Source organism: Salmo trutta, chromosome 14 (genome assembly GCF_901001165.1).
Source record: "Salmo trutta chromosome 14, fSalTru1.1, whole genome shotgun sequence".
Classification (NCBI taxonomy): Eukaryota; Metazoa; Chordata; class Actinopteri; order Salmoniformes; family Salmonidae; genus Salmo; species Salmo trutta.
The window spans coordinates 1,711,774-1,731,278 of NC_042970.1; the positions used below are offsets into that span (position 1 = coordinate 1,711,774).

The window sequence follows — 19,505 nt, forward strand, 5'->3', positions numbered from 1 at the left end:
AACTCCTGAAACTCCTCTCTCTACTGAAACTACTGAAACTCTTTTCTCTACTGAAACTACTGAAACTATTTTCTCTACTGAAACTACTCTAGCGAATCCTCTTCTCTTTTCGGTGGGGTTTGGAATAATGCGGAAGACATAAGTTTCCGTTAAACATCCGTGTACATTGGACAATACACTAATGTTCTCATATCTTCTTCTTCCTCTCTCTGCAAAACTCTATAGCTGGTTCTAGTTGAATTAGCTACCCCATTCTGCCTCTCCAGCAACCAGCACATTGAACTTGACTGGAGTAGTCTGCAGTCTGTAACTCACACTGGCACGGCAGGCAAGGCAGTCAATCAGGAAGTAGAATGCAGAATTTAGGAAGGTATTTGGGGAGTTTCTGTTCTCTGACATCTCAGGGGATCCGAGATAAGGGCTCTGAGGTCCGAGCTCTAGGGGAGGAGGCGAAGGAGGTGCCTGACACTTTTTTCTTTTTTTTTAAATGAACAGTTGAATTCCACTACTTCTTACAAGTTTTTGGCACTTTATGGAGACAATTGTGGGAGAAGAGGAGAAAGACACAGAAGTCAGGTGGGGGAAACAGTTGGAAGGAAGGGATTGAACCCCCAGTCTCCGGTGGTTAGAACTGAGGGCAGTGTTACCTACCTACCCACCGCCACACCGCAGACTCTGCATTGACCCGGTGTTTTGGATGTGAGACTGAGGACTAATTGCGGAGAAACTGTTACTTGGACGACATGATGCAGTCAACGGAACCCGCCATGCTGATATTACTACTGATACTGGGAACCATGGTGACGTGTAGTTTACAACAGGCAGTAAGACAATGCTTTTTTTTGTCATGTAGTTTATAATAACATAATACGTTTTATTTGTAAAGTGTATTTTTGAAGGTGCTACGCTGCCTTAATAGATTTCACAGTATTAAAACAGGTGTAAAACACATGAGCTGGCACACACCTAGAAAAAAGTATTTTTATGTCGAGTTGCTGACTAACAGTGAATAAACTATAAGCTATAAAACATATATATTTTTTTTTAAAGAGTCACACACTATATATATAAACTCCCAGTAATTTATTGGTTTAAATCACCAACGTTTCGGCTTCACTGTCCCTTCTTCAGGGTAATGTCATGAATGCTTGAACCAGGTTATGTAGACAAACTGTGCAATTAGTGCAATTAGTGCAATTAGTGACAATAATTAGGGGTGTGTCATGAATATTAAGTTAATTAGAATGAATTGAGTGAAACTGTTTAAAAAATATATATAGTTTAAAGCGTATTGAATATATTAGGCTATTGTTATCATATGGGAACATAATTGAATATTGTACATCATATTAGCATCAACATACATTATCGTTTGATTCAATTTCACATATATATTTCATTGTTTCCTATTTCCTTTTTTTGTTGTTGTTTTGTTGCATGTAATCTTTTGGTTCAACCATAATGCATAATAAGCATCATTAAGAAAGGGAACATATTGGGTGTACGCTGATAAGCTGTAGAAGGAATATATCCATGTATAAGACTTTTTCAATAAAAGAGAGAATTGTTCATAAGAAACGCCTGATATCAAAGTCTATATTCAGACCATTAGGGGGTCAATGTTTTTAGACAGGATATCAGGTAAGCCTCCCTTTGTAGTAGTAGGAACTCCATGTTACCTCCTCTCCTTGGAGTAGTCTTTGAGAGCTTTTTAAGTTGAACAGCGGAGAGGGGTAAAACATGTTTCTCTTTGGGTTTTAAGTCACATAGGTTGTGTCTTTAAATGGCACCCCGGTGCAGTACTTTGGACCAGAGCTGAACTGTATGGGAGAAGGGTTACCGTCGGGGACGTAGACATAGTGTAACTGAATCGATAGAGCAATAGTTTCAGTGTTGTCTGTCAGTATTGTGTTTTGTAATGATGTTTAATGTAGTGTTGTCTAATGTAATGATGTTTAATGCAGTGTTTTCTAATGTAGTGGTGTATATTATAGTGTTGTTTAATGTAGTGTTGTTTAATGTAGTGTTGTTTAATGTAGTGTTGTAAATTATAGTGTTGTTTAATGTAGTGTTGTTTAATGTAGTGTTGTTTAATGTAGTGTTGTCTAATGTAGTGTTGTCTAATGTAGTGTTGTCTAATGTAGTGTTGTCTAATGTAGTGTTGTTTAATGTAGTGTTGTCTAATGTAGTGTTGTAAATTATAGTGTTGTTTAATGTAGTGTTGTCTAATGTAGTGTTGTCTAATGTAGTGTTGTTTAATGTAGTGTTGTCTAATGTAGTGTTGTCTAATGTAGTGTTGTAAATTAGTGTTGTTTAATGTAGTGTTGTTTAATGTAGTGTTGTTTAATGTAGTGTTGTTTAATGTAGTGATGTATATTATAGTGTTGTTTAATGTAGTGTTGTTTAATGTAGTGTTGTTTAATGTAGTGTTGTCTAATGTAGTGTTGTCTAATGTAGTGTTGTATATTATAGTGTTGTTTAATGTAGTGTTGTCTAATGTAGTGTTGTTTAATGTAGTGTTGTTTAATGTAGTGTTTTTTAATGTAGTGTTGTTTAATGTAGTGATGTATATTATAGTGTTGTTTAATGTAGTGTTGTTTATTATAGTGTTGTCTAATGTAGTGCTGTTTAATGTAGTGTTGTCTAATGTAGTGTTGTCAAATGTAGTATTGGACAGGACAGGTGGTGGAGAAAGCAGGTGGTTGTTCAGTATGCTACAGGACAGGTGGAAGGAGACAGCAGGTAGTTCTTCAGTATGCTACAGGACAGGTGTGTGGAGACAGCAGGTAGTTGTTCAGTATGCTACAGGACAGGACATGTATGGAGACAGCAGGTAGTTGTTCAGTATGCTACAAGACAGGTGAGGAGACAGCAGGTAGTTGTTCAGTATGCTACAGGACAGGACAGGTGGTGGAGACAGCAGGTAGTTGTTCAGTATGCTACAGGACAGGTGTGGAGACAGCAGGTAGTTGTTCAGTATGCTACAGGACAGGACAGGTGAGGAGACAGCAGGTAGTTGTTCAGTATGCTACAGGACAGGACAGGTGGTGGAGACAGCAGGTAGTTGTTCAGTATGCTACAGGACAGGTGTGGAGACAGCAGGTAGTTGTTCAGTATGCTACAGGACAGGACAGGTGGTGGAGACAGCAGGTAGTTGTTCAGTATGCTACAGGACAGGTGTGTGGAGACAGCAGGTAGGTGTTCAGTATGCTACAGGACAGGACAGGTGAGGAGACAGCAGGTAGTTGTTCAGTATGCTACAGGACAGGACAGGTGGTGGAGACAGCAGGTAGTTGTTCAGTATGCTACAGGACAGGTGGTGGAGACAGCAGGTAGGTGTTCAGTATGCTACAGGACAGGACAGGTGGTGGAGACAGCAGGTAGTTGTTCAGTATGCTACAGGACAGGTGTGTGGAGACAGCAGGTAGGTGTTCAGTATGCTACAGGACAGGTGGAAGGAGCCAGCAAATAAATACAAAGCAGGATAAGGACGATTTAGTGCTATAGATTTAGTGCTATAGATTTAGTGCTATAGATTTAGTGCTGTAGATTTAGTGCTATAGATGTAGTGCTATAGATTTAGTGCTGTAGATTTAGTGTTGTAGATTTAGTGCTGTAGATTTAGTGCTATAGATTTAGTGCTGTAGATTTAGTGCTGTAGATTTAGTGCTGTAGGTTTAGTGCTATAGATTTAGTGCTGTAGATTTAGTGTTGTAGATTTAGTACTGTAGATTTAGTACTGTAGATTTAGTGCTGTAGATTTAGTGTTGTAGATTTAGTGTTGTAGATTTAGTACTGTAGATTTAGTGTTGTAGATTTAGTGTTGTAGATTTAGTACTGTAGATTTAGTGTTGTAGATTTGGTGTTGTAGATTTAGTACTGTAGATTTAGTGCTATAGATTTAGTGCTGTAGATTTAGTGCTGTAGATTTAGTGCTATAGATTTAGTACTGTAGTTTTAGTGTTGTAGATTTAGTACTGTAGATTTAGTACTGTAGATTTAGTGTTGTAGATTTAGTGTTGTAGATTTAGTACTGTAGATTTAGTGCTATAGATTTAGTGTTGTAGATTTAGTGCTGTATATTTAGTGCTAAAGATTTAGTACTGTAGATTTAGTGCTATAGATTTAGTACTGTAGATTTAGTGCTGTAGATTTAGTGCTGTGGATTTAGTGCTGTGGATTTAGTACTGTAGATTTAGCGTACTTAAGGGCTGTAGTTAAGGGTTTTTATTCAGTATGCTACAGATTTAATGTTAAGTACTCTATGTACAGTGCATTCAGAAAGTATTCAGCCCCCTTTTCCAATATTTTTACATTACAGCCTCATTCTAAAATTGATTAAATATTTTTTCCCCCTCATCAATCTACAACAACCTGGAGACAGCAGGTAGTTGTTCAGTATGCTACAGGACAGGACAGGTGAGGAGACAGCAGGTAGTTGTTCAGTATGCTACAGGACAGGACAGGTGGTGGAGACAGCAGGTAGTTGTTCAGTATGCTACAGGACAGGACAGGTGAGGAGACAGCAGGTAGTTGTTCAGTATGCTACATGGCAGGTGGGAGGAGCCAGCAGGTAGTTGTTCAGTATGCTACAGGACAGGTGGGAGGAGCCAGCAAATAAATACAAAGCAGGATAAGGACGATTTAGTGCTGTAGATTTAGTGCTATAGATTTAGTGTTGTAGATTTAGTGTTGTAGATTTAGCGCTGTAGATTTAGTGTTGTAGATTTAGTGTTGTAGATTTAGTACTGTAGATTTAGTGTTGTAGATTTAGTGTTGTAGATTTAGTACTGTAGATTTAGTGCTGTAGATTTAGTGTTGTAGATTTAGTACTGTAGATTTAGTGCTGTAGATTTAGTGCTGTAGATTTAGTGTTGTAGATTTAGTGTTGTAGATTTAGTACTGTAGATTTAGTGTTGTAGATTTAGTGTTGTAGATTTAGTACTGTAGATTTAGTGCTGTAGATTTAGTGCTATAGATTTAGTACTGTAGATTTAGTGTTGTAGATTTAGTACTGTAGATTTAGTACTGTAGATTTAGTGTTGTAGATTTAGTACTGTAGATTTAGTGCTATAGATTTAGTGTTGTAGATTTAGTGCTGTATATTTAGTGCTAAAGATTTAGTACTGTATATTTAGTGCTATAGATTTAGTACTGTAGATTTAGTGCTGTAGATTTAGTGCTGTGGATTTAGTGCTGTGGATTTAGTACTGTAGATTTAGCGTACTTAAGTGCTGTAGTTAAGGGTTTTTATTCAGTATGCTACAGATTTAATGTTAAGTACTCTATGTACAGTGCATTCAGAAAGTATTCAGCCCCCTTTTCCAATATTTTTACATTACAGCCTCATTCTAAAATTGATTAAATATTTTTTCCCCCTCATCAATCTACACACAATACCCCATAATGACAAAGCTAAAACAGGTTTTCATCACTTTTGGCAGTGATCATAGCCTTGAGTCTTCTTGGGTATAACGCTACAAGCTTGGCAAACCTGTATTTGGGGAGTTTCTCCCATTCTTCTCTGCAGATCCTCTCAAACTCTGTCAGGTTGGATGGGAAGCTTCGCTGCACAGCTATTTTCAGGTCTCTCCAGAGATGTTCGATCGCGTTCAAGCCCGGGCCACTCATGGACATTTAGAGACCTGTCCCGAAGCCACTCCTGCATTGTCTTGGCTGTGTGCTTAGGGCTGTTGTCCTGTTGGAAGGTGAACCTTCACCCCAGTCTGAGGTCCTGAGCGCTCTGGAGCAGGATTCATCAAGGATCTCTCTGTACTTTGCTCCGTTCCTCTTTCCCTTGATCCTGACTAGTCTCCCAGTCCCTGCCACTGAAAAACATCCCCACAGCTTAATACTGCCACAATCATGCTTCACCGTAGGGATGGTGCCAGGTTTCCTCCAGATGCGACGCTTGGTATTCAGGCCAAAACAGTTCCATCTTGGTTTCATCAGACCAGAGAATCTTGTTTCTCACGGTCAGAGTCTTTAGGTGCCTTTTGGCAAACTCCAAGCGGGCTGTCATGTGCCTTTTACTGATGAGTGGCTTCCGTCTGGCCACTCTACCATAATGGCCTGATTGGTGGAGTGCTGCAGCAATGGCTTTCCTTCTGGAACGTTCTCCCATCTCCACAGATGAACTCTGGAGCTCTGTCAGAGTGACCATTGGGATCTTGATCACCTCCCTGACCAAGGTCCTTCTCCCCCGATTGCTCTGTTTGGCCCGGCAGCCAGCTCTAGGAAGAGTCTTGGTGGTTCCAAACTTATTTCATTTAAGAATCATGGAGGCCACTGTGTTCTTGTGAACCTTCAATGCTGCAGAAATGTTTTGGTACCCTTCCCCAGATCTGTGCCTTAACACAATCCTGTCTCGGAGCTCTATGGAGAATTCCTTCGACCTCATGGCTTGGTTTTTGCTCTGACATGCACTGTCAACTGTGGGACCTTTATATAGACAGGTGTGTGCCTTTCCAAATCATGTCCAATCCATTGAATTTACCAGAGGTGGATTCTAATCAAGTTGTAGAAACATCTCAAGGATGATCAATAGAAACAGGATGCACCTGAGCTCAATTTCGAATCTCATAGAAAAGGGTCTGAATACTTGTGTAAATTTGATAAACCAGTTTTTTTTTACGCAAAAAAATTGTAATATATTTTAGGCTAAGGCTGTAACATAACAAAATGTGGAAAAAGTCCAGAGGTCTGAATACTTTCCCAAGTCAACTGTAAGTATTGACTCAGGGATGTGTCCCAAGAAGTACCCTATTAGCTATATAGTGCACCTCTTTTGACCAGAGCCCTGTGGGTTTAAAAATATAACAACATTGAATCATAACAAATACATATAACAAAATATCTATGTCCATATTACCCTGGAGGAATTGGGATGAAGTGATCCCTGTCTTACTGAATTGCAGCAGAGCTCTATGAACCGTTGTGATGAGACCGGAGTCGACCAGACCACTACCCCCTGTACGTCCTGTGCTGCCTCCCAGACTCAGCTGTGTCCCAGGGGCTTCAAGAAGTACACCACCCAGCCCATGGATACCAACATGGGCCAAGGTGGTTGCCAGTACTCAGTAACCATCGCAGGGCAACAGGTGGCGTTGAATGGCTGCAACCACCAATGTGAGAGGACTGTCACCATGCCCAAATGCTGCGCAGACTTCTGGGGCCCTCTGTGTCTTTGTGAGTACCGTACCCTAATAACAGATATTTTATTAAAAAGCATATTTTCACTCATTCAATTGTTTTATGGACAGTGATAGTTGGAATGTAGAAGGGAGACAGAGAGGAAAAAGGCCTGAGAAGGGATTTTCGTACTTTATGATTTGTCATGTATAGCCACTGAAACATAAAGGCAAGATGGTTGATTTGTCATGTATAGCCACTGAAACATAAAGGCAAGATGGTTGATTTGTCATGTATAGCCACTGAAACATAAAGGGAAGATGGTTGATTTGTCATGTATAGCCACTGAAACATAAAGGCAAGATGGTTGATTTGTCATGTATAGCCACTGAAACATAAAGGGAAGATGGTTGATTTGTCATGTATAGCCACTGAAACATAAAGGCAAGATGGTTGATTTGTCATGTATAGCCACTGAACATAAAGGCAAGATGGTTGATTTGTCATGTATAGCCACTGAAACATAAAGGGAAGATGGTTGATTTGTCATGTATAGCCACTGAAACATAAAGGCAAGATGGTTGATTTGTCATGTATAGCCACTGAAACATAAAGGGAAGATGGTTGATTTGTCATGTATAGCCACTGAAACATAAAGGCAAGATGGTTGATTTGTCATGTATAGCCACTGAAACATAAAGGGAAGATGGTTGATTTGTCATGTATAGCCACTGAAACATAAAGGGAAGATGGTTGATTTGTCATGTATAGCCACTGAAACATAAAGGGAAGATGGTTGATTTGTCATGTATAGCCACTGAAACATAAAGGGAACATGGTTGATTTGTCATGTATAGCCACTGAAACATAAAGGGAAGATGGTTGATTTGTCATGTATAGCCACTGAAACATAAAGGCAAGATGGTTGATTTGTCATGTATAGCCACTGAAACATAAAGGGAAGATGGTTGATTTGTCATGTATAGCCACTGAAACATAAAGGCAAGATGGTTGATTTGTCATGTATAGCCACTGAAACATAAAGGCAAGATGGTTGATTTGTCATGTATAGCCACTGAAACATAAAGGGAAGATGGTTGATTTGTCATGTATAGCCACTGAAACATAAAGGCAAGATGGTTGATTTGTCATGTATAGCCACTGAAACATAAAGGGAAGATGGTTGATTTGTCATGTATAGCCACTGAAACATAAAGGCAAGATGGTTGATTTGTCATGTATAGCCACTGAAACATAAAGGGAAGATGGTTGATTTGTCATGTATAGCCACTGAAACATAAAGGCAAGATGGTTGATTTGTCATGTATAGCCACTGAAACATAAAGGCAAGGTGGTTGATTTGTCATGTATAGCCACTGAACATAAAGGGAAGATGGTTGATTTGTCATGTATAGCCACTGAAACATAAAGGGAAGATGGTTGATTTGTCATGTATAGCCACTGAAACATAAAGGGAAGATGGTTGATTTGTCATGTATAGCCACTGAAACAAAAAGGCAAGATGGTTGATTTGTCATGTATAGCCACTGAAACATAAAGGGAAGATGGTTGATTTGTCATGTATAGCCACTGAAACATAAAGGCAAGATGGTTGATTTGTCATGTATAGCCACTGAAACATAAAGGCAAGATGGTTGATTTGTCATGTATAGCCACTGAAACATAAAGGGAAGATGGTTGATTTGTCATGTATAGCCACTGAAACATAAAGGGAAGATGGTTGATTTGTCATGTATAGCCACTGAAACATAAAGGCAAGATGGTTGATTTGTCATGTATAGCCACTGAAACATAAAGGCAAGATGGTTGATTTGTCATGTATAGCCACTGAAACATAAAGGCAAGATGGTTGATTTGTCATGTATAGCCACTGAAACATAAAGGCAAGATGGTTGATTTGTCATGTATAGCCACTGAACATAAGGGAAGATGGTTGATTTGTCATGTATAGCCACTGAAACATAAAGGGAAGATGGTTGATTTGTCATGTATAGCCACTGAAACATAAAGGGAAGATGGTTGATTTGTCATGTATAGCCACTGAAACATAAAGGCAAGATGGTTGATTTGTCATGTATAGCCACTGAAACATAAAGGGAAGATGGTTGATTTGTCATGTATAGCCACTGAAACATAAAAGCAAGATGGTTGATTTGTCATGTATAGCCACTGAAACATAAAGGGAAGATGGTTGATTTGTCATGTATAGCCACTGAAACATAAAGGCAAGATGGTTGATTTGTCATGTATAGCCACTGAAACATAAAGGCAAGATGGTTGATTTGTCATGTATAGCCACTGAAACATAAAGGCAAGATGGTTGATTTGTCATGTATAGCCACTGAAACATAAAGGCAAGATGGTTGATTGTCATGTATAGCCACTGAAACATAAAGGCAAGATGGTTGATTTGTCATGTATAGCCACTGAAACATAAAGGCAAGATGGTTGATTTGTCATGTATAGCCACTGAAACATAAAGGCAAGATGGTTGATTTGTCATGTATAGCCACTGAAACATAAAGGCAAGATGGTTGATTTGTCATGTATAGCCACTGAAACATAAAGGGAAGATGGTTGATTTGTCATGTATAGCCACTGAAACATAAAGGGAGATGGTTGATTTGTCATGTATAGCCACTGAAACATAAAGGCAAGATGGTTGATTTGTCATGTATAGCCACTGAAACATAAAGGCAAGATGGTTGATTTGTCATGTATAGCCACTGAAACATAAAGGGAAGATGGTTGATTTGTCATGTATAGCCACTGAAACATAAAGGCAAGATGGTTGATTTGTCATGTATAGCCACTGAAACATAAAGGGAAGATGGTTGATTTGTCATGTATAGCCACTGAAACATAAAGGCAAGATGGTTGATTTGTCATGTATAGCCACTGAAACTAAAGGGAAGATGTTGATTTGTCATGTATAGCCACTGAAACATAAAGGCAGATAGTTGATTTGTCATGTATAGCCACTGAAACATAAAGGCAAGATGGTTGATTTGTCATGTATAGCCACTGAAACATAAAGGCAAGATGGTTGATTTGTCATGTATAGCCACTGAAACATAAAGGGCAAGATGGTTGATTTGTCATGTATAGCCACTGAAACATAAAGGGAAGATGGTTGATTTGTCATGTATAGCCACTGAAACATAAAGGCAAGATGGTTGATTTGTCATGTATAGCCACTGAAACATAAAGGGAAGATGGTTGATTTGTCATGTATAGCCACTGAAACATAAAGGCAAGATGGTTGATTTGTCATGTATAGCCACTGAAAACATAAAGGGAAGATGGTTGATTTGTCATGTATAGCCACTGAAACATAAAGGCAAGATGGTTGATTTGTCATGTATAGCCACTGAAACATAAAGGCAAGATGGTTGATTTGTCATGTATAGCCACTGAAACATAAAGGGAAGATGGTTGATTTGTCATGTATAGCCACTGAAACATAAAGGCAAGATGGTTGATTTGTCATGTATAGCCACTGAAACATAAAGGGAAGATGGTTGATTTGTCATGTATAGCCACTGAAACATAAAGGCAAGATAGTTGATTTGTCATGTATAGCCACTGAAACATAAAGGCAAGATGGTTGATTTGTCATGTATAGCCACTGAAACATAAAGGCAAGATGGTTGATTTGTCATGTATAGCCACTGAAACATAAAGGGAAGATGGTTGATTTGTCATGTATAGCCACTGAAACATAAAGGGAAGATGGTTGATTTGTCATGTATAGCCACTGAAACATAAAGGCAAGATGGTTGATTTGTCATGTATAGCCACTGAAACATAAAGGCAAGATGGTTGATTTGTCATGTATAGCCACTGAAACATAAAGGGAAGATGGTTGATTTGTCATGTATAGCCACTGAAACATAAAGGGAAGATGGTTGATTTGTCATGTATAGCCACTGAAACATAAAGGCAAGATGGTTGATTTGTCATGTATAGCCACTGAAACATAAAGGCAAGATGGTTGATTTGTCATGTATAGCCACTGAAACATAAAGGGAAGATGGTTGATTTGTCATGTATAGCCACTGAAACATAAAGGGAAGATGGTTGATTTGTCATGTATAGCCACTGAAACTAAAGGGAAGATGGTTGATTTGTCATGTATAGCCACTGAAACATAAAGGCAAGATGGTTGATTTGTCATGTATAGCCACTGAAACATAAAGGCAAGATGGTTGATTTGTCATGTATAGCCACTGAAACATAAAGGGAAGATGGTTGATTTGTCATGTATAGCCACTGAAACATAAAGGGAAGATGGTTGATTTGTCATGTATAGCCCCTGAAACATAAAGGGAAGATGGTTGATTTGTCATGTATAGCCACTGAAACATAAAGGCAAGATGGTTGATTTGTCATGTATAGCCACTGAAACATAAAGGGAAGATGGTTGATTTGTCATGTATAGCCACTGAAACATAAAAGGAAGATGGTTGATTTGTCATGTATAGCACTGAAACATAAGGAAGATGTTGATTTGTCATGTATAGCCACTGAAACATAAAGGCAAGATGGTGATTTGTCATGTATAGCCACTGAAACATAAAGGCAGATGGTTGATTTGTCATGTATAGCCACTGAAACATAAAGGCAAGATGGTTGATTTGTCATGTATAGCCACTGAACATAAAGGCAAGATGGTTGATTTGTCATGTATAGCACTGAAACATAAAGGCAAGATGGTTGATTTGTCATGTATAGCCACTGAACATAAAGGCAAGATGGTTGATTTGTCATGTATAGCCACTGAAACATAAAGGAAGATGGTTGATTTGTCATGTATAGCCACTGAAACATAAAGGCAAGATGGTTGATTTGTCATGTATAGCCACTGAAACATAAAGGGAAGATGGTTGATTTGTCATGTATAGCCACTGAAACATTAAAGGCAAGATGGTTGATTTGTCATGTATAGCCACTGAAACATAAAGGCAAGATGGTTGATTTGTCATGTATAGCCACTGAAACATAAAGGGAAGATGGTTGATTTGTCATGTATAGCCACTGAAACATAAAGGCAAGATGGTTGATTTGTCATGTATAGCCACTGAAACATAAAGGGAAGATGGTTGATTTGTCATGTATAGCCACTGAAACATAAAGGCAAGATGGTTGATTTGTCATGTATAGCCACTGAAACATAAAGGGAAGATGGTTGATTTGTCATGTATAGCCACTGAAACATAAAGGCAAGATGGTTGATTTGTCATGTATAGCCACTGAAACATAAAGGGAAGATGGTTGATTTGTCATGTATAGCCACTGAAACATAAAGGCAAGATGGTTGATTTGTCATGTATAGCCACTGAAACATAAAGGCAAGATGGTTGATTTGTCATGTATAGCCACTGAAACATAAAGGGAAGATGGTTGATTTGTCATGTATAGCCACTGAAACATAAAGGGAAGATGGTTGTAGTAGTAATCTACACATGTCTGTTTCATGTCATTTGCTGGTACTGTATCTGTGTTTCTGCAGCCTGTCCGAGCTGGAATGGGAGAACCTGTAACTGGCACGGAACCTGCATGGATGGAATATCAGGGAATGGGACCTGTGTCTGCAATGTGAGAACGGGCTTTATTATGCCCTACACTACTGGCTCCCTACACTACTGGCTCACTACACTACTGGCTCCCTACACTACTGGCTCCCTACACTACTGGCTCTCTACACTACTGGCTCCCTACACTACTGGCTCTCTACCCTACTGGCTCCCTACTGGCTCCCTACTGGCTCCCTACTCTACTGGCTCCCTATACTACTGGCTCCCTACACTACTGGCTCCCTACACTACTGGCTCCCTACACTACTGGCTCCCTACTCTACTGGCTCCCTATACTACTGGCTCCCTACACTATTGGCTCCCTACACTACTGGCTCCCTACTGGCTCCCTACACTACTGGCTCCCTACACTACTGGCTCCCTACACTACTGGCTCCTTACACTACTGACTCTCTACACTACTGGCTCCCTACACTACTGGCTCCCTACCCTACTGGCTCCCTACACTACTGGCTCCCTACACTACTGACTCTCTACACTACACTACTGGCTCCATACACTACTGGCTCCCCACAATACTGGCTCCCTACACTACACTACTGGCTCCCTACACTACTGGCTCTCTACACTACTGGCTCCCTACACTACTGGCTCCCCACAATACTGGCTCCCTACACTACACTACTGGCTCCCTACACTATTGGCTCCCTACACTACTGGCTCTCTACATTACTGGCTCTCTACTCTACTGGCTCCCTACCCTACTGGCTCCACACACCACTGGCTCCCTACGCTACTGGCTCTCTACACTACTGCCTCCCTACACTACTGGCTCTCTACACTACTGGCTCCCTACACTACTGGCTCCCTACTGGCTCCCTACACTACTGGCTCCCTACACTACTGGCTCCCTACACTACTGGCTCCACACACCACTGGCTCCCTACGCTATTGGCTCTCTACACTACTGGCTCTATACACTATTGGCTCCCTCCTCCCTGTATAGTGCACTTCTGACCAGAGCCCTATGGGAATTGGGACGTAGATACAGTGTAATGTCTGATTTCACTGTAAAGTCTACATTTCCAGGGTAAAATCTCAAGTTTATACTGTACATTTGAGTATAATCTTGAATTTAGATTTCTTGCTTTCTCCGCTCTCTGGCTACTTCCCATTTTTCCACAAGTGTGTACCATTGTAAAATCCATGCAAGAAAGTGTGCGAGTGCACACTTCGGGAGAAGGGAGGAGAATGAAGACTCAGCCTCTGTGTGTTTCCCTTTGTTTTCTGGGTCAGGAGGGATACACGGGCTTTGCCTGCCAGCAGTGTTCCAACAAGAATTCATACGGAGACAACTGTAAATCAGGTACATCTCTCTCTCTCTCTCACTCGCTTTTTCTCTCTCTCTCTCTCTCTCTCTCTCTCTCTCAATTCAATTCAATTCAATTCAATGCGCTTTATTGGCATGACGTAACAATGTACATATTGCCAAAGCTTATTTTGTATCTCTCTCTGTCTCTCTCTCTCTGTCTCTCTCTCTCTCTATCTCTCTCTGTCTCTCTCTCTGTCTCTCTCTCTGTCTCTCTCTCTGTCTCTCTCTCTGTCTCTCTCTCTCTCTCTCTCTCTCTCTCTCGCTCTCTCTCTCTCTCTCTCCTCTCTCAGTTCAATTCAAATGGATTTATTGGCATGGGAAACATATGTTTAGATTGCCAAAGCAAGTGAAATAGACCAATAAGTATATAGACATTTAAATGTTTTAATTATTTGCTATGTACAGTGTTTCTCCCCCTCTCTCTTTCTCTCCCCAAACTCTCCCCTCTCTCTCTCCCAATCTCTCTCTCAACCCCATCTCTATCCCCCTCTCTCTCTCTCTCTCTTTCTCCCCATCTCTCTGTCCCTCATCTCTCTCTCCCCCTCATCTCTCTACCCCATCTCTCTCTCTCTCTCCCACTATCTCTCTCTCCCTGCTATATCTCTCTTTTCCCCCATTTCTCTCTCTTTCATCTCTCTATCCCACCATGAATACTCTAACCTGTCAGCTAATGTAGTCATTGTTGTTTTGGTGTGTTGTCCAGAGTGTGGCTGTGTGAATGGAGAGTGTAACAACGGTCCTGATGGGAACGGAGAGTGCTACTGCCAGCCTCCGTACACTGGACCCATGTGTGATCAAGGTAACACCGCCCTCCTTTACACCAGATACATGAATGGGCTGTGCCCCAAATAACATCCTATCCCCTAAATAGTCCACTTCTTTCGGCCAGAGATCTATAGGCCCTAATCAAAAGTAGTGCACTATGTAGGGAATAGGGTGCCATTTGTGATGCACACCAGATATAGCCCATTGATATTGACCCTTACAAAAAAAAGACATGATATCACATGTAAAATCATGTTAAACATGTGCTTTTTGGAAGACCTGATCACGTTTTTCACATATGTAGTTTCATGTCATCACATGTCGTTTTACATGTTGTCACGTTATCACATTGACATCAAATAAGATCACATGTGATTACATAAAAACTTTTGGAACATTTCACATGTGAAATTCATGTATTTTTTGGAAAGGGAAACCCAGTTTTCGCCGTGTTCTGGACCAGACAAGCTTTAAAAAAATAAAATAACTTTTTGATGATTGTCATCTTGTTCTCATTTAGCGATCACATTTAGCGATCTCATTTAGCGATCTCATTTAGCGATCTCATTTAGCGATCACATTTAGCGATCTCATTTAGCGATCACATTTAGCGATCACATTTAGCGATCCCATTTAGCGATCTCATTTAGCGATCACATTTAGCGATCTCATGTAGCGATCACATTTAGCGATCACATTTAGCGAGCTGATTTAGCGATCTCATTTAGCGATCTCATGTAGCGATCTCATGTAGCGATCTCATGTAGCGATCTCATGTAGCAATCAAATCTAGCGATCACATTTAGCGATCACATTTAGCGAGCTCATTTAGCGATCACATTTAGCGAGCACATTTAGCGATCTCATTTAGTGAAAGGTACTTCAGTACTGTTGTTGTTGTCTACTGATGATGTGTACTGTGTTTCCTCCAGTCTCTGCTGCCTGTAAGAACTGCAGTGCCTACTCCCACTGTAAAGGAGTGGTAGAGAACGCCGTGTGTCAATGTCTTCCTGGGTTTCACAAGACTGGAGACCGTTGCTCAGGTAACAGAGATCATAGATATCACTAGGTTTACATAAGTCTGATAACTTTCCCAAAATTCATAGGTTTTCAAGAAATGGCACTTTGAAGATTCCCGGAACAGGAGGAAACATCAAATGTATTTATATAGCCCTTCTTACATCAGCTGATATCTCAAAGTGCTGTACAGAAACCCAGCCTAAAACCCCAAACAGCAAGCAATGCAGGTGTAGAAGCACGGTGGCTAGGAAAAACTCCCTAGAAAGGCCAAAACCTAGGAAGAAACTTAGAGAACCAGGCTATGTGGGGTGGCCAGTCCTCTTCTGGCTGTGCCGGGTGGAGATTATAACAGAACATGGCCAAGATGTTCAAATGTTCATAGATGACCAGCATGGTCAAATAATAATAATCACAGTGGTTGTCGAGGGTGCAACAGGTCAGCACCTCAGGAGTAAATGTCAGTTGGCTTTTCATAGCCGATCATTCAGAGTATCTCTACCACTCCTGCTGTCTCTAGGGAGTTGAAAACAACAGGTCTGGGACAGGTAGCACGTCCGGTGAACAGGTCAGGGTTCCATAGCCGCAAGCAGAACAGTTGAAACTGGAGCAGCAGCACGGCCAGGTGGACTGGGGACAGCAAGGAGTCATCATGCCAGGTAGTCCTGAGGTATGGTCCTAGGGCTTAGGTCCTCCGAGAGAGAGAAAGAAAGAAAGAATTAGAGAGAGCATACTTACATTCACACAGGACACCGGATAAGACAGGAGAAATACTCCAGATATAACAGACTGACCCTAGCCCCGGACACATAAACTACTACAGCATAAATACTGGAGGCTGAGACAGGAGGGGTTAGGAGACATTGTGGCCCCATCCGATGATACCCCCAGACAGGGCCAAACAGAAAGGATATAACCCCACCCACTTTGCCAAAGCACAGCCCCCACACCACTAGAGGGATATCTTCAACCACCAACTTACCATCCTGAGACAAGGCCGAGTATAGCACACAAAGATCTCTCCCACAAAGAAATAAGTGTAACAGTGTAGCTTCTGTCCTTCTGCTCGCCCCTACCTGGGCTCGAACCAGGGACCCTCTGCACACATCAACAACTGACACCCACGAAGCATCGTTACCCTTGCAGAGCAAGGGGAACAACTAATTCAAGGTCTCAGAGTGAGTGACATCACCGATTGAAACGCTATTAGAGCGCATCCCGTTAACTAGCTAGCCATTTCACACCGGTTACATAAGCAGGATGTCCGCAATCCCCCAACCAGACTGGTTGTCACTGATCTTACTGTGCATACTGTGTAGATGAAGTAGCATATGATTTCACTATAACATTGATGAGCGTTGAAGACATTTTAGCTATGTTCTTCATTGTTATTTAAGTCAATGTCTTCTATTTAACTTATTCACCTTAAACTTTGAAGCCAAATTATTATATTACATTCTATTCTGTTATGTTCTATTCTATTCTATTCTGTTATGTTCTATTCTATTCTATTCTGTTATGTTCTATTCTATTCTGTTATGTTCTATTCTATTCTGTTATGTTCTATTCTATTCTGTTATGTTCTATTCTATTCTGTTATGTTCTATTCTATTCTGCTCTGTTCTATCCTGTTGTGTTCTATTCTATACTACTCTGTTCTATTCTGATCTGTTCTATTCTGCTCTGTTCTATTCTGTTCTGCTCTGCTTTTTCTATTCCGTTATATTCTGCTCTGCTCTGTTCTATTCTATTCTGTTCTGTTCTATTCTGTTCTGTTCTATTCTCCTCTGTTCTATTCTATTCTCCTCTGTTCTATTCTATTCTGCTCTGTTCTATTATGCTCTGCTCTGTTCTGTTCTATTCTGTTCTGCTTTGTTCTATTATGCTCTGTTCTGTTCTATTATGCTCTGTTCTGTTCTGTTCTATTTTATTCTGTTTTATTCTGTTTTATTCTGTTCTATTCTGTTCTATTCTGTTCTATTCTGTTCTATTCTGTTTGTTTTATTCTGTTCTATTCTGTTCTATTATGCTCTGTTCTGTTCTATTTTGTTCTATTCTGTTTTATTCTGTTCTATTCTGTTCTATTCTGTTCTATTCTGTTCTATTCTGTTCTATTCTGTTCTATTCTGTTTGTTTTATTCTGTTCTATTCTGTTCTATTCTGTTCTGTTCTGTTCTATTCTGTTCTGTTCTATTCTGTTCTATTCTGTTCTATTCTGTTCTATTCTGTTCTACTCTGTTTTATTCTGTTCTATTCTGTTCTGTTCTATTCTGTTCTATTCTGTTCTATTCTGTTCTATTCTGTTCTACTCTGTTCTATTCTGTTCTATTCTGTTCTATTCTGTTCTATTCTGTTCTATTCAGTTTTATTCTGTTCTATTCTGTTCTATTCTATTCTATTCTGTTCTATTCTGTTCTATTCTGTTCTATTCTGTTCTATTCAGTTCTATTCTATTCTGTTTGTTTTATTCTGTTTTATTCTGTTCTATTCTGTTCTATTCTATTCTGTTCTATTCTATTCTATTCTGTTCTATTCTGTTCTATTCTGTTCTATTCTGTTTGTTTTATTCTGTTCTATTCTGTTCTATTCTGTTCTATTCTGTTCTATTCAGTTTTATTCTGTTCTATTCTGTTCTATTCTGTTCTATTCTGTTTTATTCTGTTCTATTCTGTTCTATTCTGTTCTATTCTGTTCTATTCTGTTTTATTCTGTTCTGTTCTATTCTGTTCTATTCTGTTCTATTCTATTCTGTTCTATTCTGTTCTATTCTGTTCTATTCTGTTCTATTCTGTTCTGTTCTGTTCTATTCTGTTCTATTCTGTTTGTTTTATTCTGTTCTATTCTGTTCTATTCTGTTCTATTCTATTCTATTCTGTTCTATTCTGTTCTATTCTATTCTATTCTGTTCTATTCTGTTCTATTCTGTTCTATTCTGTTCTGTTCTGTTCTATTCTGTTCTATTCTGTTTGTTTTATTCTGTTCTATTCTGTTCTATTCTGTTCTATTCTATTCTATTCTGTTCTATTCTGTTCTATTCTATTCTGTTCTATTCTGTTCTATTCTGTTCTATTCTGTTCTATTCTGTTCTATTCTATTCTATTCTGTTCTATTCTGTTTTATTCTGTTCTATTCTGTTTTATTCTGTTCTATTCTGTTCTATTCTGTTCTATTCTATTCTATTCTGTTCTATTCTGTTCTATTCTGTTCTATTCTATTCTGTTTGTTTTATTCTGTTATATTCTGTTCTACTCTGTTCTATTCTGTTCTATTCTGTTTTATTCTGTTCTACTCTGTTCTATTCTGTTCTATTCTGTTTGTTTTATTCTGTTCTATTCTGTTTGTTTTATTCTGTTCTATTCTGTTCTATTCTGTTCTATTCTGTTCTATTCTATTCTGTTTGTTTTATTCTGTTATATTCTGTTCTACTCTGTTCTATTCTGTTCTATTCTGTTCTATTCTGTTCTATTCTGTTCTATTCTGTTCTATTCTGTTTTATTCTGTTCTATTCTCTTCTATTCTGTTTTCTTCTGTTCTATTCTGTTCTATTCTGTTCTATTCTGCTCTATTCTGTTTTATTAAATTCTCTTCTATTCTGTTCTATTGTGTTCTGCTTTGCTGCGCCTATCTGATTTACTCTCTTCCATTCCATTCCATAATTGAAT

General features: G+C 39.4%; 1 protein-coding gene across 2 annotated transcripts in view; it reads left to right on the forward strand.

Moving 5' to 3' along the window:
• Positions 1 to 51: 51 nt before the first annotated feature.
• Positions 52 to 19,505, forward strand: part of stab1 (stabilin 1) — a 204,171-nt gene continuing 184,717 nt past the window's right edge. The window contains exons 1-6 of one of the 2 annotated variants that reach the window (XM_029774197.1): positions 52 to 824; positions 6,918 to 7,188; positions 12,665 to 12,750; positions 13,986 to 14,055; positions 14,765 to 14,860; positions 15,759 to 15,869. In XM_029774197.1, the coding sequence (XP_029630057.1) occupies positions 744 to 824; positions 6,918 to 7,188; positions 12,665 to 12,750; positions 13,986 to 14,055; positions 14,765 to 14,860; positions 15,759 to 15,869 (715 nt within the window). In that variant the 5' untranslated portion in view covers positions 52 to 743. The remainder of the gene's footprint in view (positions 825 to 6,917; positions 7,189 to 12,664; positions 12,751 to 13,985; positions 14,056 to 14,764; positions 14,861 to 15,758; positions 15,870 to 19,505) is intronic. The other variant, XM_029774196.1, reaches the window with a different exon arrangement.